Here is a 21,964-nt window from a genome sequence, read left to right as displayed (position 1 = left end):
ACAGATGGTACAATAATTCTTCCATTTGGAAGCTACTAGAAGAAGAACAGATTATTTGTTTTTTATTTCATTTTATTTTTTAGTGAGAAGATGTAATGGGAGAACTAGTGAATTAAGATTTACACATGCTGAATGTGTCATTTAGACAATCTGGAGATGTGTATGGTATAAGTGGAGAATAGAAACAAGATCCAGGATAGAAATGTAGACTTGGGAATTAATTCACTGAACACATTTTTATTGAGCTTTTACTATAGATTTGGCACTGGTGTAGGCACTGGAGACAGTCAATGGTGATTAAAAGCAAGTGATTTGTTACCAGCATTTAAGTGGTAAATTCACCAAGAAAGTATAGAGTGTGAACACAGCCAGGGTGACTTGCTGGGGAATAACAGCTTTTTAAGGAAAGAATACAGTAAGAGGAGCCTGTGAAAGAAACCTGTAAAGGAGCAAGTAGGGAAGTAGCAGGAAATCTGGGAGAGCTTTTGTTGTCATAAAAGCTATGGGAAGAAAGAATTTTAGGGGAGATCTTTGCATAGCATTCACAATAAACAGACTGACAAGGGAGCAAGGTAGGTCAGGAATAAGCATCCCAAGTTGACTCACCCAAAGAAACCCAGAAAATGTGAAATAGCACTCCACGGTCTGAAGGAAATTAAAGACAGAATTTCTTCTTAGAGGCAGAAAAAAAGATTGAGAGAGTACTTTAAGAAGAAAAGACAGTAAAAGGAGATAAAAAGTGGATTAGATGAGCTTAGGAAAATAAAAGAGAAAAGCACAAAATTTACAAAAAATGAAAGCCCAGTTAGAAACAAATTTAAAAAATGAACAAACCTGAAGCCAGGTGTATTACATTTCGTTAGGTTATGATATTCCATCAGAATTTAGCAATATGAAGGCTGAACTTTGTTGTTTTTTCGGGTCTTGCTTTTTTCCCCCAAATCTTCCTGTTTTCAGTTGCTACTAAATTCATAGTTCAGTGTCTTCTGCCACTCTTAGCTTATTTCCCTTCCCAAACCCTTTAAAAAAATTATTTATTTTTATTATGGTGAAATATATATGACATACTGTTTATCATTTTAACCATTTGTAAGTGTACATTTCAGTAGTTATCAACAGGAACTCTGCTCATTAAGCAGTAATTCCCCTTCTCCCTTCCTTCTAGCCCCTGATAACTACACTTACAAATGGTTAAAATGATAAACAGTATGTCATATATATTTCACCATAATTTGAAAGGCTGAATTTTTGTCTCTTATTTCCTACTGTATTTCCAGTGCTGAGAATTATGCCTACCACTCACTAATTAGTTTTGTTAAATGTCTGAATGCATGGTGGATAAGCTTGAAGAAATAATACAGAATAGAAAGAGAATAATCTAAAAATTACAAAGAGGAGGCATGTGGAAACAAAGAATGCACATAATTAGTATTCCTAAAGAAAGAGAACAGAATGGATTAAAGATGATATTGAAAGATATAAAAATAAAGGGAAATTTTTTATTTTATTTATTTATTTTATTTTGTTATCATTAATGTACAATTACTTGAACAACATTATGGTTACTAGACTCCCCCTATTATCAAGACCCCCCCACAGACCCCATGACAGTCACTGTCTATCAGCGTAGTAAGATGCTATAGAATCATTACTTGTCTTCTCTGTATATACTGCCTTTCCTGCGCCCCCCTCTCTGCCCCCCACTACATTATGTGTGCTAATCATAATGCCCCCTTTTCCCCCTTATCCCCTCCCTTCCCACACATCCTCCCCAGTCCCTTTCCCGTTGGTAACTGTTAGTCCATTCTTGGGTTCGGTGAGTCTGCTGCTGTTTTGTTCCCTCAGTTTTTGCTTTGTTCCTCTACTCCACAGATGAGTGAAATCATTTAATACTTGTCTTTATCCGCCTGGCTTATTTCACTGAGCATAATACCCTCTAGCTCCATCCATGTTGTTGCAAATGTTAGGATTTGTTTTCTTCTTATGGCTGAATAATATTCCATTGTGTATATGTACCACTTCTTTATCCATTCATCTACTGATGGACACTTAGGTTGCTTCCATTTCTTGGCTATTGTAAATAGTGCTGCAAAAACATAGGAGTGCATATGTCTTTTTCAAAGTGGGCTGCTGCATTCTTAGGGTAAATTCCTAGGAGTGGAATTCCTGGGTCAAATGGTATTCCTATTTTGAGTTTTTTGAGGAACCTCCATACAGCTTTCCACAATGTTGAACTAGTTTACATTCCCACTAGCAGTGTAGGAGCATTCCCCTTTCTCCACATCCTCACCAACATTTGTTGTTGTTTGTCTTTTGGATGTTGGCCATCCTAACTGGTGTGAAGTGATATCTCATTGTGGTTTTAATTTGCATGATGTGGAGCATCTTTTCATGTGCCTGTTGGCTATCTGAATTTCTTCTTTGGAGAAGTGTCTGTTCAGATCCTCTGCCATTTTTTAATTGGCTAAATAAAGGGAAATTTACTAATCTAAAGATCTGTGTCAGGAGAACAAAACAGCATACAATGATCAACACTAAGACATAATGCTGGTCAAGTTACTACACCTTAATGACAAAATAAAATTAACTTTCATACACACTCAAAAGATAAATCATGTATTAAAAAAAATAGCAGGATGGCGTCAGCTTTTTCACATTGATATTCTCTGCCTGAATATCATAGAACATAATTTACAAAGTTCTAAGGGAAAGAAAGTGTGCCTCAAGAATCTCATATGTGGTTCAGCTGTCCTTTTAGTGTAAAGGCAACACTCATATTCTCAAGTGTGCAAAAACTAAGGAAATATAGCACCCTTGGACTCCAGGGTCCATTCGACCACAATATAAAGAAGTGATTTAGAAATAAACATTAAATCTGTACATAGATCTAAGACAATGGTGGGAATTATGGTTACAGAATAGAAATGTTAGTAATCTTGACAATATAAATTCTCAAAATGTTTTTCATATCTTTTTCCTTTATTTTAGGTTACTTAGGAGTAATATTTTTTGAAGTAGAGAAGTGTTTGCCTAAAGTTCATTAGTTCTGGTTTCACTTGTTATTTTTCATTCAGTTAAAATTCTAATTTAATGTAATTCTAAATTTAATGCACAATATTTCTAAATAGTATTTGTAATATCATCCCATTATTTTAAAGTTCTGTTTAATTTTTCTCTTTGTATGTGCTAGAAAAATATCTGAATGGTATCTAGCAAATAATGATTGTATTATTTCAAGCCAGTATTATGCTAGAGTTTCTAACCAGTACAATAGGGAAAAGAAAGAAAAGCCAGCCACATGGGAAAGGAAATATTGACTCCCACCAATTAAGATCATTCATCTCCCTATACTACATTTCCCTCAGCAACAAATAATATTTCCTTTTATTTTTGTCAATTCTGTGCCATAAAACATCTCTTAAATATGCATTTCTTCTTGTTATTGAGATTGAGCATTTTATATCTGTTTATAAGCCATTTCTGTTTCTTATATGAATTGCCCATTTTTATCCTTGGCCACCTTTTACTGCCTTTCTTACTGATTTGTAGGAGCTCTTTAAATGTTATGGATCTTTTACCTGTTAAATAAGTAGTAGGCATTTTCTTCCAGACTGTTAATTCTAGAACAAGTTTCAGATTTTAATATAGTTAAATCCTTCATTCTTTTCCTTAATGATTACTGGATTTTGAGTCTTGCTTAGGAATACCTTCCTTACTTCACTTTAGGTAGATTTCCACCTAAAACTTTCATGGTTGATCTTGTTTATAAATTTTATGTTAGCTCTTTAATTCATCTGGAATTAAAACATAAATGATGTGCGGTAAGGCACTATCATTTAGATTCAGTAACAAGAATAAATACTTCAATGCAGAGTATTTTCAGATAAGTAATTCTGAAAAGATACCAGAGGTAGCTTTTTTTTAGCATTAACTTCATAAAAATAAAATACTTGTGCAGTTCCTTTTGTATGTTCCTGCTTGTGAAGCAGCTACATATTGTGAAGTTTATTGTAGGACAGAGTTGCTGCTTATTAGTGTTCTCTTTAGTTCAATAAGGCCATTAAATTTTCCATCTAGTAAAGAATTATTAGAAGCATAGATACGCATTTCCAGTTTTTTTCAGCATATGGCAAACCAAGCATGTGTATGTCTGATAGCAGTCAGTTCCTGCAGATAATCTAGTTCATAGTTATGACAGACCTTTTTAACAGTAAATCATTACTACAGTTATGAAATACAGAGAAGGAAGACAGAAGAAAAATAGTACAAGGAGATAGGAAATGAAAGAAATAGAAAAAAAATGCAGAAATTACTGAAAAGAGAATAAAAAAGGAAAGGAGAAATAAGAGTAGTTGACCTTTTTCTTGAGGAGAGATTTTACACTGTTTGAGGCAATCCTTTAAAAATTATCTCAGACTCTGTGTATAATAGCAATAGTATGATTTTGTTTTTATTTTATTTGGTTTTAGTCTTTTGTTTTGGGGTTGAGATGAACTTCTGTCCTACTAGGTTCCACTGTTTGTGTTATTTTTTAATAGGCTGTCCCCATATACACTGTTAAATGAGCTTGAGATTTCTACATTACTCTTTATTATCTCCCTTAGGCAATTGAGAATTTTGAACCAGCAACGTAGAGAACAAAAAAAAACTCAAAATGCATCTGGTTCTCTGGAATGCAACCTTGAATGTAGGTAAAAGAACTTTAAGAACTGATGATAAATTCTTTGTGGCTCTGGAAATGTTGATAATAGAACTGAGCTTTCTTAATTACTTTGTCTTGAGTGGACTTTTTTTTAAATTGACATTAAAAAATAAGAATACTCCTTATTAAAATTGAAAAATAATGCAGAAACATAAAAATAAAAGATCCAGGCTATCACTTCCCAATAATACGTCCCATTTTTGAAAAAAAAGGCTATATGTCCTTCACATATCTTCTGTTCATATATAATTGATTTATTTCACAGACACCTACTGAGCAACTACTACGTGCCAGACACTAAAAGAGCTATATATTTTTTTCTTTTTTAAAAATGAGATTTTACTGTATGTACTTCTCTGCAGCTTTCATTTATTCACTTAACATGTAGTGGACATTTTTCTCTATCAAAATACATAAATACATGTCTTTCTGTTTAAGAACTATTTAGATATTTTGCTTATGCAGTTCTAGCACAATGTATTTATTGTAGATATCTAGATACTTTCCTCATTTTCCCAAAGCAAACACTGCTGGAATGAAAATCTTGTACATGTCTTTGTGCACACGTGTGAACATTGTTGTAGATTATAACAGTAGAATTAAGGAGTCAAAGGGTATATGTATAGTTGCAGTTTTGATAGGTAGTGCCAAATTGTCCTTATGGAACACAGAGCTTATAGTAAAAGGACAGGGAAAGAAACTAATAGTATCATAGGAAAAGACGAGAACTGTTTTTTCGTATTTCTGGGAGCTTTTCCTAAGCTTGACAAAAACTCAGATGCCACCAAGGAGAAAATTGATATATAGTGTTCCCAGAAATTTTTGTTTTCATTGTCTACAGCAAAATTATAGATAAATGCATCAACAAAATGGGGAAATATTTTGTAATACATGATATAGCAAAGGCTTAATGTTTTTTTTATTAAGCTATCATTGATACACAATCTTACAAAGGTTTCACATAAGTAACATTGTGGTTTCAACATTCACCCACATTATCAAGCCCTCCCACCCCATTGCAGTCACTATCTATCAGCATAGTAAGTTGCTTTAGAGTCACTGTCTTCTCCATGCTGTACTGAAAGGCTTAATTTTTTAAATATATAAATGTCTCTTAACAAAGCAATAAGAAAAATATGAGCACCCAACAGAACACACACTTCATAAAAGTATTCAACTTCACCAGAGTAATTTTGGAAAAGATCACTCTGATTCCACTATGAATAAACAATGGAGCTGGTGATGGGTGGGAGAGAGGAGGCCAAGACAAGAAGTGGGGAGACCTGGCATTGCCATTCTAAGTAGGTTATGTTTTCAGTCTTTGCCCATTTACGTTATTGTTTCCTTAAGAGCATTTATTGCTATTTATAATTACTTGTTATCAGCTCCCTGAGAGCAGGTACCATATCTCACCATTGTATGCCCAGGTTCTAATACAGTGCTTCACACTTAATAAGCCTTCACTCAGGGCTGCATTTGTTAAACAAATGGTACCATATACTTTTATAGTCATTAAAAAGGATATGATAAATCTATGTGCTGATACATTCACAATCGTGGGAAGAGGGAGGCAAGGTAAGAAACTAGGGGTATAGTATGATTGGCTTTTATATTTAAATATAGATGCTATATACAAAAATATTTTCCAGAAAGATACTGAAGGTAATAATGTAGTGATTGCTTCTGGCAGGGGCAGGGCAAGTAGAGAGATGGGAATTGAGAATCATTTGGTGTCATTGGTATTCTGTGGTGTTTGAATTTTTTTTACCTTGTGCATGTATTCTATTAAAAAGGGTTTACAAAAATGTAATGCCTAAGATATCAATTGGAGAAGAAAGCTATGACTTCTGCCAATCAAACTTTAAAAATACATTTAGTATTTACAAAGAACTGCTCAAGCATATGATTATAAGCAAAGTCAAAAAATTTTGGAACTGTTTTTTAGAAGTATTTTTTCCCAGCTTGTGCTTTTTAAATTAGGGATACAATTATTTAATCTGTCTTGTCTTGCAGTGTTTTCTCTTCAGTCATTGAATAAATCACTGCAAAATCAATTACAGGAGTCACTAAAGAACCAGGAATTACTACAGAGTAAAAATGAAGAGCTTTTACAAGTGATTGAAAATCAGAAAGATGAAAACAAAAAATTTGCTGGTATGTTTAAAGAGAAAGATCAAAGTTTACTTGAAAATAAACAGCAATTTGACATTGAGACAACAAGAATAAAAATTGGTATGTATTTGAACTGTAGTTATAGTCACATTTTGTACAAAGGAATAAGGAAACTGAAGTCTTTTTGTTGTTTAGAATTGGAGGAAGCCTTAGTCAATGTGAAAAGCTCCCGATTTAAGTTAGAAGCTGCTGAAAAGGAAAATCAGATATTGGGAATAACATTACGACAGCGAGATGCCGAGGTGACTCGACTAAGAGAATTAACCAGGTAATACTAGCTTCATTTGAATAACTTAGGCCTTTTATTAGATATACTTTAGACTTCAAAATAATATCAGACCTGCACTTACCCCTATCTTTTTCTTTTATTTTGTCAGTGTTTTTGCTAATTTCTAATGTTTTCTTCTATTCCAATTAAGTTCAGAAATTCCAAACCTGACTAAATGCTTGTTTAAACCATGTGCCTCCAAGAAGAGGGCTCAAGGAGCCGAAATGAGCTGGAGACACCTAAATGAAATCCCAGCTCTGCCACGTATTAGCTATATGACTGAGCAGGTTATTTAACCTCTGTAAACCTCAGCAGTAAAGTGGAGACATGATTACTGTTGATGGGAACACTAAGAAATAATTGATGAGAAGCACTTAACACAGTAAGCCCTCATGCTATGTGATCTTGGGTAAGTCATTCAGCCTCTGAGCCTCATTTATTTCATCAGTAAAGTGAGGGAGCCAACAGCAACCCCTAAGACCTCTTTTTTCCCTCACACATCTGTTCTCAAATAAAATCACCTCACTCAAGAAGTTCAGTTTTCTCTTGAGGCATTTGCTAAGATTTAGATTTTCAACTATTTTTTTTAAATCCTTGAGAAGTCAGTTATCTTAAACCTGAGTATCATTTGATCTGACTATTCCTTTCAATGATCTTAGAAGTTCATAGTTCCAAATATGAAACGATCTGAATATAAAACAATCAACCAATCTCCTTTGATTCCAAATAAGAAGAATCAGTTTGAATTATAAACTGCTTTTCCCCCCATTTTGAATTATAAACTTTTAGGGAAATAGATGAAATAGTTACATATATATATTTATAAAATTTATAGTATATATACATAATATTTTATTTAGTTTAGTTTTATAAGTATTTGAAATGACTATATAAGCCATGTTAATATAAAAATACTGCTTTTTTACCACATTCATATTTCATGTAACAATTTCATTCAAACTTATATTAACTGGTGAGAAAAGCAAAATACACTTCTTGTATTATTGAAGTGTTACAATTTATGCTCTAGTCAGTATTTCTAAAATGTTGGCATATACCAGTCATTCAAAGTAAAGTTATTTTGGAGGCATAATTTTGGGGTGAAAACTGTGTTGTTATCAAGTATTTATGGTAAAAGAAGACAGTCACAAAGGCCACATGCTGTATGATTCTATTTATATGAAATGTCCAGAATAGGCAAACCCACAGAAATAAAAATTAGATTAGTGGTTGCCAAGGCCTGGGGGAAGAAGAATGGGGAGTGAGTGCTAAAGTTTCTTTTCAGGATGACAGAAATGTTCTGAAATTAGATAGAGGTGAGGATGGTACAGCTCTGGGGATACTAAAACCACTAAATTATACATCTAAAAGAGTGAATTTTATATGTTATATCCCAATAAACTTTTTTTTCTTTAAGTACAAATGGTGTACAGTCCATTTGAAAAATAAAAGCTAGTCAGCACGGTTGAGTTCCGTGAGCAGTTGCTTAGGTGTCACTGGGAATATCTCCTCATTCTAAGGGACATAGTTCTCTGCCTCAAGCAGGAAATGAAGCAAAGGTTCTAGTTCCCTTGGAGTTTACCTTTATTCTCACAATATTTTTCTTTTTACCACTAAATCCAGTTTCTTTTTTTTTTTTTTAATTTTATTTTGTTATTAATCTACAATTACATGAAGAACATTATGTTTACTAGGCTCTCCCCTACCCCAAGTCCCCCCCCACAAACCCCATTACAGTCACTGTCCATCAGCATAGTAAGATGTTGTAGAATCACTACTTGTCTTCTCTGTGTTGCAAAGCCCTCCCCTTTCCCACACCCCCCACATTATCCATGCTAACAATAATACCCCCTTTCTTCTTCCCCACCCTTATCCCTCCCTACCCTCCCATTCTCCCCAGTCTCTTTCCCTTTGGTAACTGTTAGTCCATTCTTGGGTTCTGTGATTCTGCTGCTGTTTTGTTCCTTCAGTTTTTCTTTTGTTCTTATACTCCACAGATGAGTGAAATCATTTGGTATTTGTTTTTCTCCGCTTGGCTTATTTCACTGAGCATAATACCCTCTAGCTCCATCCATGTTGTTGCAAATGGTAGGATTTGTTTTCTTCTTATGGCTGAATAATATTCCATTGTGTATATGTACCACATCTTCTTTATCCATTCATCTACTGATGGACACTTAGGTTGCTTCCATTTCTTGGCTATTATAAATAGTGCTGCGATAAACATAGGGGTGCATCTGTCTTTTTCAAACTGGAGTGCTGCATCCTTAGGGTAAATTCCTAGGAGTGGAATTCCTGGGTCAAATGCTAAGTCTATTTTGAACATTTTGAGGAACCTCCATATTGCTTTCCACAATGGTTGAACTAATTTACATTCCCACCAACAGTGTAGGAGGGTTCCCCTTTCTCCACAACCTCGCCAACATTTGTTGTTGTTTGTCTTTTGGATGGTAGCCATCCTTACTGGCATAAGTTGATATCTCATTGTGGTTTTAATTTGCATTTCTCTGATAACTAGCGATGTGGAGCATCTTTGCATGTGTCTGTTGGCCATCTGAGTTTCTTCTTTGGAGAACTGTCTGTTCAGCTCCTCTGCCCATTTTTTAATTGGATTATTTGCTTTTTGTTTGTTGAGGTGCGTGAGCTCTTTCTATATTTTGGATGTCAAGCCTTTATCGGATCTGTCATTTACGAATATATTCTCCCATAATGTAGGGTGCCTTTTTGTTCTATTGATGGTGTCCTTTGCTGTACAGAAACTTTTCAGCTTGATATAGTCCCACTTGTTCATTTTTGCTTTTGTTTTCCTTGCCCGGGGAGATATATTCATGAAGAAGTCACTCATGTTTATGTCCAAGAGATTATTGCCTATGTTTTTTTCTAAGAGTTTTATGGTTTCATGACTTACATTCAGGTCTTTGATCCATTTTGAATTTACTTTTGTGTATGGGGTTAGACAGTGATCCAGTTTCATTCTCTTACATGTAGCTGTCCAGTTTTGCCAGCACCATCTGTTGAAGAGACTGTCATTTCCCCATTGTATGTCCATGGCTCCTTTATCAAATATTAATTGACCATATATGTTTGGGTTAATGTCTGGAATCTCTAATCTGTTCCTCTGGTCTGTGGATCTGTTCTTGTGCCAGTACCAAATTGTCTTGATTGCAATGGCTTTATAGTAGAGCTTGAAGTTGGGGAGTGAGATCCCTGCCACTTTATTCTTCTTTCTCAGGATTGCTTTGGCTTTTCGGGGTCTTTGGTGTTCCATATGGATTTTTGAACTATTTGTTCTAGTTCGTTGAAGAATGGTGTTGGTAATTTGATAGGGATTGCATCAAATCTGTATATTGCTTTGGGCAGGATGGCCATTTTGACAATATTAATTCTTCCTAGCCAAGAGCATGGGATGAGTTTCCATTTGTTAGTGTCCTCTTTAATTTCTCTTAAGAGTGTCTTATAGTTTTCAGGGTATAGGTCTTTCACTTCCTTGGTTAGGTTTATTCCTAGGTATTTTACTCTTTTTGATGCAATTGTGAATGGAATTGTTTTCCTGATTTCTCTTTCTATTGGCTCATTGTTAGTGTATAGGAAAGCCACAGATTTCTGTGTGTTGATTTTATATCCTGCAACTTTGCTGTATTCCGATATCAGTTCTAGTAGTTTTGGGGTGGAGTCTTTAGGGTTTTTTATGTACAATATAATGTTATCTGCAAATAGTGACAGTTTAACTTCTTCTTTACCAGTCTGGATTCCTTGAAGTTCTTTGTTTTGTCTAATTGCCGTGGCTAGGACCTCCAGTACTATGTTGAATAACAGTGGGGAGAGTGGACATCCCTGTCTTGTTCCCGATCTCAGAGGAAAAGCTTTCAGCTTCTTGCTGTTCAGTATGATGTTGGCTGTGGGTTTATCGTATATGGCCTTTATTATGTTGAGGTAGTTGCCCTCTATACCCATTTTGCTGAGAGTTTTTATCATGAATGGATGTTGAATTTTGTCGAATGCTTTTTCAGCATCTATGGAGATGATCATGTGGTTTTTGTCTTTCTTTTTGTTTATGTGGTGGATGATGTTGATGGATTTCGAATGTTGTACCATCCTTTGCATCCCTGGGATGAATCCCTCTTGGTCATGGTGTATGATCCTCTTGATGTATTTCTGAATTCGGTTTGCTAATATTTTATTGAGTATTTTTGCATCTACGTTCATCAGGGATATTGGTCCGTAATTTTCTTTTTTGGTGGGGTCTTTGCCTGGTTTTGGTATTAGGGTGATGTTGGCTTCATAGAATGAGTTTGGGAGTATTCCCTCCTCTTCTATTTTTTGGAAAACTTTAAGGAGAATGGGTATTATGTCTTCTCTGTATGTCTGATAAAATTCCGAGGTAAATCCATCTGGCCCGGGTGTTTTTTTCTTGGGTAGTTTTTTGATTACTGCTTCAATTTCGTTGCTGGTAATTGGTTTGTCCAGATTTTGTGTTTCTTCCTTGGTCAGTTTTGGAAGGTTGTATTTTTCTAGGAAGTTGTCCATTTCTTCTAGGTGTTCCAGCTTCTTAGCATATAGGTTTTCATAGTAGTCTCTAATAATTCTTTGTATTTCTGTTGGGTCTGTTACGATGTTTCCTTTCTCATTTCTGATTCTGTTGATGTGTGTTGATTCTCTTTTTCTCTTAATAAGTCTGTCTAGAGGCTTATCTATTTTGTTTATTTTCTCAAAGAACCAGCTCTTGATTTCATTGATTTTTTCTATTGTTTTATTCTCAATTTTGTTTATTTCTCCTCTTATCTTTATTATGTCCCTCCTTCTGCTGACTTTAGGCCTCATTTGTTCTTCTTTTTCCAATTTTGATAATTGTGACATTAGACTATTCATTTAGGTTTGTTCTTCCTTCTTTAAATATGCCTGGCTTGCTATATACTTTCCTCTTAAGACTGCTTTCGCTGCGTCCCACAGAAGTTGGGGCTTTGTGTTGTTGTTGTCATTTATTTTCACATATTGCTGGATCTCCATTTTAATTTGGTCGTTGATCCATTGACTATTTAGAAGCATGTTGTTAAGGCTCCATGTGTTTGTGAGCCTTTTTGCTTTCTTTTTACAATTTATTTCTAGTTTTATACCTTTGTGGTCTGAAAAGTTGGTTGGTAGGATTTCAATCTTTTTGAATTTACTGAGGCTCTTTTTGTGGCCTAGTATGTGGTCTATTCTGGAGAATGTTCTATGTGCACTTAAGAAGAATGTGTATCCTGTTGCTTTTGGATGTAGAGTTCTGTAGATGTCTATTAGGTCCATCTGTTCTAGTGTGTTGTTCAGTGCCTCTGTGTCCTTCCTTATTTTCTGTCTGGTGGATCTGTCCTTTGGAGTGAGTGGTTTGTTGAAGTCTCCTAAAATGAATGCATTGTTGTCTATTTCCTCCTTTAATTCTGTTAGTATTTGTTTCACATATGCTGTTGCTCCTGTGTTGGGTGCATATATGTTTAGAATGGTTATATCCTCTTGTTGGACTGAGCCCTTTATCATTATGTAGTGTCCTTCTTTATCTCTTGTTACTTTCTTTGTTTTGAAGTCTATTTTGTCTGATACTAGTACTGCAACACCTGCTTTTTTCTCCCTATTGTTTGCCTGAAATATCTTTTTCCATCCCTTGACTTTTAGTCTGTGCATGTCTTTGGATTTGAGGTGAGTCTCTTGTAAGCAGCATATAGATGGATCTTGCTTTTTATCCATTCAGTGACTCTATGTCTTTTGATTGGTGCATTTAGTCCATTTACATTTAGGGTGATTATTAATAGGTATGTACTTATTGCCATTTCAGGCTTTAGATTCATCGTTACCAAAGGTTCCAGATTACTTTCCTTACTATCTAAGAGTCTAACTTAACTCACTTAGTATGCTGTTACAAACACAATCTAAAGGTTCTTTCCTATTTCTCCTCCTTTTTCTTCCTCCTTCATTCTTTATATATTAGGTATCAAATTCTGTACTTTTTGTCTATCCCTTAATTGACTTTGGGGATAGTCAATTTAATTTTGCATTTGCCTCGCAATCAGCTGCTCCACCCTCCCTACCATGATTTTAGTACCTCTGGTGACAGCTATCCAACCCTAGGAACACTTCCATCTATAGCAGTCGCTTCAAAATAGACTGCAGAGATGGTTTGTGGGAGGTAAATTCTCTCAGCTTTTGCTTATCTGGAACTTTTTAATCCCTCCTTCAAATTTAAATGATAATCTTGCCGGATAAAGTAATCTTGGTTCCAGGCCCTTTTGCTTCATGGCATTTAGTACATCATGCCCCTCCCTTCTGGTCTGTAAGGTTTCTGCTGAGAAGCCTGATGTTAGTCTGATGGGCTTTCCTTTGTATGTGATCTTATTTCTGCCTCTGGCTGCTTTTAACAGTCTGTCCTTATCCTTGATCTTTCCCATTTTAATTACTATGTGTCTTGCTGTTGTCTTCCTTGGGTCCCTTGTGTTGGGGGAATCTGTGGATCTCCATGGCCTGACAGACTATCTCCTTCCCCAGTTGGGGAAGTTTTCCGCAACTATCTCCTCAAAGACACTTTCTATCCCTTTCTCTCTCTTCTTCTTCTGGTATCCCTATAATGTGAATATTGTTCCGCTTGGATTGGTCACACAGTTCTCTCAATATTCTTTCATTTTTAGAGATCCTTTTTTCTCTCTGTGCCTCAGCTTCTTTGTATTCCTCTTCTCTAGTTTCTATTTCATTTATTTTCTCCTCCACCATATCCAACCTGCTTTTAATATCCTCCATCGTGTTCTTTAACGATTGGATCTCTGACCTGAATTCATTCCTGAGTTCTTGGATGTCTTTCCATACCTCCATTAGGATGTTGATGATTTTTATTTTGAACTCCCTTTCAGGAAGAGTCACGAAGTCCATATCATTTAAATCTTTCTCTGGAGTTGTATTAACAATTTTACTCTGGACAAGGTTCCTTTGGCGTTTCATGTTTGTATATGGCGCCCTCTAGTGTCCAGAAGCTCTATTCTGGAGCTGCTGAGCCCCTGAAGCAATGTCGGGGGTTGCAGTGGAGCGGTACTGGTGCCTGGGGGTAGGAAAGAGCTGTTCCCCGCCTCCTGGCTGCTGTGCCTGTCTGCACTGCCTGAGCCAGTGGGCCAGTCACACAGGTATAAGTTTTTGTCCCAGAGCAGCCGGATATGGATCCCTGCTTTCCACAAGCAGCCAGAATCCCAGTCTCCCCAGGAACTCAGCCTGTATTAACTTTCCAATCCAATAGTCATGTGAGTCTCATGAAAGCACCATGAAATGTAGGTTTGTGCTCCCAGAGCAGATCTCAGGAGCTAGGTATTCAGCAGTCCCAAGCCTTCCACTCCCTCCCTGCTCTGTTTGTGTTCCTCCCACCTGTGAGCTGGGTTGGGGGAGGGGCTCGGGTCCCGCGGAGCCACAACTCTGGTACGTTACCCGTGAGGTCTGCTCTTTTCTCCAGGTGTGTGCAGTCTGATGCCGTCCTCTTTCCTGTTGCTCTCTCAGGATTAGTTGTGCCAATTAAATTTTCTAATTGTATCCAGCTTTAGGAGGAAGCCTCTGTCTCTCCTCTCACGCCGCCATCTTTAATCCCATCTAAATCCAGTTTCTTTATGAGCATGAAATCAGAAACTGACGTTCTTTTTTATTTATAAAGTATTTTGATTTATTTTCAGTCTCCTCTCTCCCATGTCTGTAATTTTACTTATTTTCATCTTTTGAGGAAAGATTTTAATACCTGCATTTTCATAAATAGGGAAACTGGGGCCATGCAAGTTAAATAGTAATAGAAAGTTCCTAAAAGAGTTGGGACTAGAACTCATCTCTTAATTCTTAGCTCAGTTTTCTTCGCTGTTACACATGGCATAGCCCTAGCTAAAATAGTTTATTCCTGGCAACAACTCCATGTCTAATTTAGTCTTAAGCAAACCTTAGTATTTTTTTTGGTATCGTTAATATATAATCACATAGCAACATTGTGGTTACTAGATTCCCCCATTATCAAGTCCCCACCACATACCCCATTACAGTCACTGTCCATCAGTGTAGTAAGATGCTATAGAGTCACTACTTGTCTTCTCTGTGCTACTGCCTTCCCCTTGCCCCACCCCCCCATGTTATATGTGCTAATCATAATGCCCCTTATTCCCCTTATCTCTCCCCAATCCATTCCCTTTGGCAACTGTTAGTCCATTCTTGGGTTCTGTGAGTCTGCTGCTGTTTTGTTCTTTCAGTTTTTGCTTTGTTCCTATACTCCACAGATGAGTGAAATCATTTGATACTTGTCTTTCTCCGCCTGGCTTATTTCACTGAGCATAATACCCTCTAGCTCCATCCATGTTGTTGCAAATGGTAGGATTTGTTTCTTCTTATGGCTGAATAATATTCCATTGTGTGTATGTACCACTTCTTCTTTATCCATTCATCCACTGATGGACACTTATGTTGTTTCCATATCTTGGCTATTGTAAATAGTGCTGCCATAAACATAGGGGTGCATAGGTCTCTTTGAAACTGGGATCCTGCATTTTTAGGATAAATTCCTAGGACGGGGATTTCTGGGTCAAGTGGTATTTCTATATTTAGTTTTTTGAGGAACTTCCCTACTGCTTTCCACAATGGTTCAACTATTTTACATTCCCACCTGCAGTGTAGGAGGGTTCCCCTTTCTCTGCATCCTCACCAGCATTAATTGTATCTAGTCTTTTCTATGTTGGCCATCCTAACTGGTGTGAGGTGATATCTCTTTGTGGTTTTAATTTGCAATTCCCTGTTAATTAGCGATGTGGAGAATCTTTTCATGTGCCTGTTGGCCATGTGAATTTCTTCTTTGGAGAAGTGTCTGTTCATATCCTCCGCCCATTTTTTAATAGGGTTATTTGCCTTTTGGGTGTTGAGGCATGTGAGTTCTTTATGTATTTTGGATGTTAACCTGTTATCGGATGTCATTTACAAATGTATTGTCCCATACCATAGGATGTCTTTTTGTTCTGCTGATAGTGTCCTTTGCTGTATACAGAAGCTTTTTAGTATGGTGTAGTCTCATGTGTTCAATTTTGCTTTTGTTTCTCTTGGTCGAGGAGATGCATTCAGGAAAAAGTTGCTCATGTTTCTATTCAGGAGATTTTTGCCTCTGTTGTCTTCTAAGAGTTTTATGGTTTCATGACTTACATTCAGGTCTTTGATCCATTTTTGAGTTTACTTTTGTGTATGGGCTTAGACAATAATCCGGTTTTGTTCTCTTGCATGTAGCTGTCCAGTTTTGCCAATACCAGTTGTTGAAGAGGCTGTCATTTCCCCATTGTATATCCATGGCTCCTTTATTGTATGTTAATTGACCATATATGCTTGGGTTTATATCTGGGCTCTCTAGTCTGTTCCATTGGTCTATGGGTCTGTTCTTGTGCCAGTACCAAATTGTCTTGATTACTATGGCTTTGTAGTAGAGCTTGAAGTCAGGGAGCATAATCCCCCCAGCTTTATTCTTCCTTCTCAGGATTGCTTTGGCTATTCAGGGTCTTCTGTGGTTCCATATGAATTTTAGAAGTATTAGCTCTAGTTCGTTGAAGAATGCTATTGGAAGTTTGATAGGGTTTGCACTGAATCTGTCGATGGCTTTAGGCAGGATGGCCATTTTGACAATATTAATTCTTCCTGTCTATGGGCACGGGATGTGTTTCCATTTATTGGTATCTTCTTTAATTTCTCTCATGAGTGTCTTATAGTTTTCAGAGTATAGGTCTTTCACTTCCTTGTTTAGGTTTATTCTTAGGTATTTTATTCTTTTTGAAGCAATTGTGAATGGAATTGTTTTCCTGATTTCTCTTTCTGCTGGTTCATCGTTAGTGTATAGGAATGTAGCAGATTTCTGTGTATTAATTTTGTATCATACAACTTTGCTGAATTCAGATATTAGACCTAGTAGTTTTGGAGTGGATTATTTAGGGTTTTTTAGTTACAACATCATGTCATCTGCAAACAGGGACAGTTTAACTTCTTCATTGCCAGTCTGGATACCTTTTATTTCTTTGTGTTGTCAGATTGCTATGGCTAGGACCTCCAGTACTATGTTGAATAAAAGTGGGGAGAGTGGGCATCCTTGTCTTGTTCCTGATCTTAAAGGAAAAGCTTTCAGCTCCTCGCTGTTAAGTATGATGTTGATTGTGGGTTTGTCATATATGGCCTTTATTATGTTGAGGTACTTGCCCTCTATACCCATTTTGTTGAGAGTTTTTATCATGAATGGATGTTGAATTTTGTCAAATGCTTTTTCAGCATCTATGGAGATGATAATGTGATTTCTTGTTGTTGATGTGGTAGATGATGTTGATAGATTTTTGAATATTGTACCATCCTTGCATCCCTGGAATAAATCCTACTTGATCATGATGGATGATCTTTTTGATGTATTTTTGACTTAGCATTTTTTTTTTACCTGGGAAATGGATGAATAAATGGATGGACTCATTTGCTTAGTCATTTATTCAACAAACATTTTTGGTACATTATATTCCAAGAATATGTGTGAAAGTATAGCATAGGAAATTTTTAAGAATTAGAAAACAAGACAAAACAAGGGAGGCTAGCCTTAAAACATACAATATTTTGTTACGACTTAAAACTTATGGACTTTTCTGAGGAGAAAGATTTTACCAGACTAATTGATAATGGGTAATTTGACAACCAGAACCATGGGTTTGTCCATTCACCAAATGTCACCTGTCACGGAGCTGGCTGGTAGAGTCAGGCAAAATCTCAGTTTAGCAGAGTAAACTCACCCCCAAAGAAGACATTATGCTGAAGAAGAATAGCTTATCAAGGATGCAGTGTCCCAGGCAGCAGGACTCCTACCTGGGGCAGCCCAAAGAGAACAAATCATACATTCCAGCCCCTAATACACCAGCAAATGAGCCCCTACACAGCAGAAGCAGCAGCCTAGAGAGGGCCTGAGTTTGACCTAGAAATCCCAGATCTAGTCCCAGTTCTGCCATTAAGTTACTGTGTGACCTTGAGTTAGTCATCTGATAAATACAAGCTTGAATCAGATAATTTCCAAGTTACCTTCCAGTATAAAAACTAAATTTACTTTTTATTATTTTACATAAAAACCTATCTGCTACTAGAACCCTTGTAGCAGCTTTAAGTTCAGCCTGTACATCTCTATTATGGGCCCAGTTCTTAAATTACTGTATTCTCAAGCTTCTCAGGCAGAGAGCACTCCAGACAGCTGCCCAGAACCAAGTTTGAGATGCAGAACATGTGAAGTTTGTTTTCTCTGGCCTCTTTATGATACCCTGTGTCTAAATTCTACCCTCTACACTGCTGAGTATCCATACATTCAACACTGTGATAAGTGAAGAAATAAAATAAAATCTTTCACCACACTTGAGTGGGCATTTTGGATGACAATTTTTATCTTCTCCCCTTGGATGCAGGAATGTCAATAGTTGATATTATGATGTTGGTAAAAAGTCATTACAAGAAAATATGTGTGTGTGTGAGAGAGTAACACAAAAATATTTAATCATTTTAGTTGCTAAATATCTACATTGTCAAGCAAAAAGCTTATTCTAGTGCTTTGATGATGTACGTAGGGAGATAAATCTTTCTTTGTTAAAAGATAAACTACATTAAAATCTACCTAATGTATGTGGTGCATTTGCAAAGAAAATTGATAACAAAAATGTAAGAGCAGTTTTCAGAGTAAGGAACAGTATAAATCTAGAAATTGCCATACCTGGAGACCCTAAGAAATGAAGGGACTTGCTTGACTTTCATAGTTAGTTGGTGCCTGTGCTGGGAACTGAGCCAAGATTGTGGATTCCCTCTTCAGCCTTGCTTCCTTTCTGTTAGGAAAAAGATAGAAGACAGCTTGTATTAGAGACAAGGTGACCCATTATTGAAACATTTTTCTACCCTTATAGAAGATACCGTTGTACCTGTTCATTCTTTCAAAATAACACACAGTCTTCCTTTTCCAGGGTTTATTAGGCATGAAAAAGGATTCACTTGCAAGTGGAGCCTTTTCTTAACATTTACCCTAACCCAGAAGCATGGGAACTGAAAAAGGTCATTAATTCTTGTCTACCATTTGCTTTTTGAAAAGACTATGGTAAAATATTAGCTATAGATGTTTTGTTCTCCTTTTCTTAAGACTTTCAAGAATTTTCCTGTCAGTTTTTTTTTTCCATTGTTGTCAAGGATCTTCTCTTTTTTATGCTGGGCATAAATCCTGCCTCATAACTACTAGCTCACCTGTTAGATTAACTGGTCTTTTTAAATGATTTTAGGAACATAGTGGGCAGTTCAGCACAGTCATAACAGGGTTTAATACTATGTGTATGTTTTCTGAATCCTCAGTAACAGCTTCAAAATGCTAAGTATACCCATTGATGGCAGTTTTTGTTTTATCCTTTAAATTAAAAAGCAAAACAAAACAAAATAGTCTTTGAGCTTGATTGTATCTAAATTCACCCATGTTGGTGATTTATGGTGTTTGGAACATCTCCAGTACTATAGTTGGGCTATCATGACCACCTTCATTTTACTCTTGATGGTAGAAGGAGAACCACAACATCAGATAAATCTTCATGCTCATCCACCCGGCCCTCCTCCCTGTAGTCATACACCTCAGTCAGGTGTGTTTTGTATGCATTTAAAATAATCTCTTAGAAGAAATGGCACAAAATTTCTGAATGCCTTTCTCACACTATGGAGGAGAGATAACAACTAGAAGGTATACATGCAAGTTGTAAATATCCTAGACTCTCTCTCTCTTGCCCCCTTCTCCAACCTTCAATAGTTTTAAAACACATCTTTATCACTTTTTTCAGATTTTACTACAACACATAATAAAACCATTAATGTGTGGAAAATTAGTATATTTTCAGTAAACAAGTGATAAAATATTCTTCTAATAGCTTCTCAGAGCACTCTTAAAAGTACAGATAGTTAAATTAGTACATTTTTATAAGTAGCTCAGAAAGAATCTTGCATTTTTATTATGAAAGTATGCCAGTTTTCTAAGCATTAAATATCAATGTGTTTAGCTGTATCCCATATAATTGAAACACAAATATATCCACTTTGTAGCTATTTAGTTGCTTGTATTGCTTCCTTTAAAATTTTGGCAAACTCTCAACTTTGTATTTTCTTCTTGTCTCTTTACTTACAGAGATTTTTTTTTTCCAGAGGCAATGAGGGTCACATTTTATTTATACATCAGAAGCCTAGTGATTGCTATTAATTTCCAGAGATAATGTCATTATCCCTTCTTTTCTTTATAACTGATTTTTCCACAGCAAAGATAATATTTTTATTTAAGATTGGGAAGAAATATCAACATAAATACTCCTTTTCTAAAAATAAATAAAAATTCCAGTATACAGCCTGATCAAATTAATTAATGGAGTCATTACTCATTAGAGCAATTTTTCAAAAATATTTTCCGATAATGTATTTTTTTTGTCTATTAATAGCTCATTAGCTTTTTTTTTTGCTCATTAGCTTTTTAAAATATATATATATATATATAGTTGATATACAATATTATATCAGTAGATTCCGGAAAGAGGTATGAGTAAAAGTGGCAGGAAGCTATGGTTGTTTAAGAGCAATCAGAACTCAAAATAGAGCATGTTTAAGATGACAGTGTAAGCCAGGTTGGAAAAAAAAATTTTTTTCCTTTTTGTAGGAAAAAATAATTTATTCTGTATCCAGAGGTACAATAACTGCTGTTTAGTATAGGATTTCCTTTTAGTGTGTTATTTGGATATGTGTGACTGTTTTTACAAAAATAGTATTCTATCAATGTTACTTATGGCCTGTTCTTTTAAATTTACCTTATATAATGAACGTTTCTCCATTAATAAATATTCTTTACAACATAACCATAAGTGGCTATAATGTAATTATACTATTATTTATCTAAATCAATCCACTGTATTTGAAGATAAAGATACTGAGTCTATCTATTTTCTATTGTAAATTTATCTTTGTAAATATATCTTTTGGTATAGCCTCTGTTTCAGTAGGGTGGGTCAGAACATGTGGGAATATAGGTCTTCAAGGCTTCAGATGTACTGCCAGTTTGCTCTCCAGAAGAGTTATACCAGTACACAGTCCTACTAGCAACCTGCCTCTCCAAGCTTCTCTAGTGGTGTGTATTATTATTTTTTTGATAAGGGAAAAAAATCACATTTTAACAATTTGAATTTCTCTGATTGGCTAGTTGTAATCTTTTAAAGTTATGTTAATGTCTTTTTAAAAATTGGTGTGTTTCTTTTTCTTATCAATATGTGAGAACATACATGATTCAGTTGAAGTAGACTAAGGCTTGGTTTACAATGACTTTAATAGGACTACCAATAAAAGCTGCCATCAAATGATTACCCAGTTAGCCTGAAGCCAGGCTAAGCATTTTTTCCCTATGTTTTATTATTTTATTATATGTAATGTTTGTTTTAATTCTGAAGTAGGTATCTTCATTTAGCAATTGAGGAACTTGAGTTTCAGAAAGGATGAGTGACTTGCCCAAGATCACAGCTAGTAATAGGCTAAGGTTTTATTCCATTTCTGTCTGACTTCAAATCCTGTGTGGTTTTCCTTATGTCCACACTTTTCTTGGTTCCTAGCTGTTGCCTACACTTAATTATGCCAGGTGATTATTTCTAACCATCCTTTTTTTTTTTTGCCAGTATTGTTCCAATGTCCTTTACATATTTTTTGAGTAGAGAGAAATAATTATGAACAGAATCCCCTAAGAAATAAATTATACTTATCATTTTGCAATGTTGCTCAAGAAAAAGCATCTCTGTACCTTA

General features: G+C 35.8%; 1 protein-coding gene across 3 annotated transcripts in view; it reads left to right on the top strand.

Annotated features, from left to right (window-relative positions):
• Nucleotides 1-21,964, top strand: part of CCDC14 (coiled-coil domain containing 14) — a 44,621-nt gene that overhangs the window by 20,676 nt on the left and 1,981 nt on the right. For all 3 annotated transcript variants that reach the window (XM_057503386.1, XM_036905539.2, XM_057503384.1), the window contains 3 exons: nt 4,605-4,687; nt 6,716-6,934; nt 7,010-7,142. In XM_057503386.1, coding sequence (XP_057359369.1) covers nt 4,605-4,687; nt 6,716-6,934; nt 7,010-7,142 — 435 coding nt within the window. The remainder of the gene's footprint in view (nt 1-4,604; nt 4,688-6,715; nt 6,935-7,009; nt 7,143-21,964) is intronic.

This window comes from Manis pentadactyla, chromosome 1 (genome assembly GCF_030020395.1).
Source record: "Manis pentadactyla isolate mManPen7 chromosome 1, mManPen7.hap1, whole genome shotgun sequence".
NCBI classification, from domain to species: domain Eukaryota; kingdom Metazoa; phylum Chordata; class Mammalia; order Pholidota; family Manidae; genus Manis; species Manis pentadactyla.
Note: the sequence above shows the minus strand (reverse complement) of the source record. Positions and strands in the feature narration are given on the sequence as shown.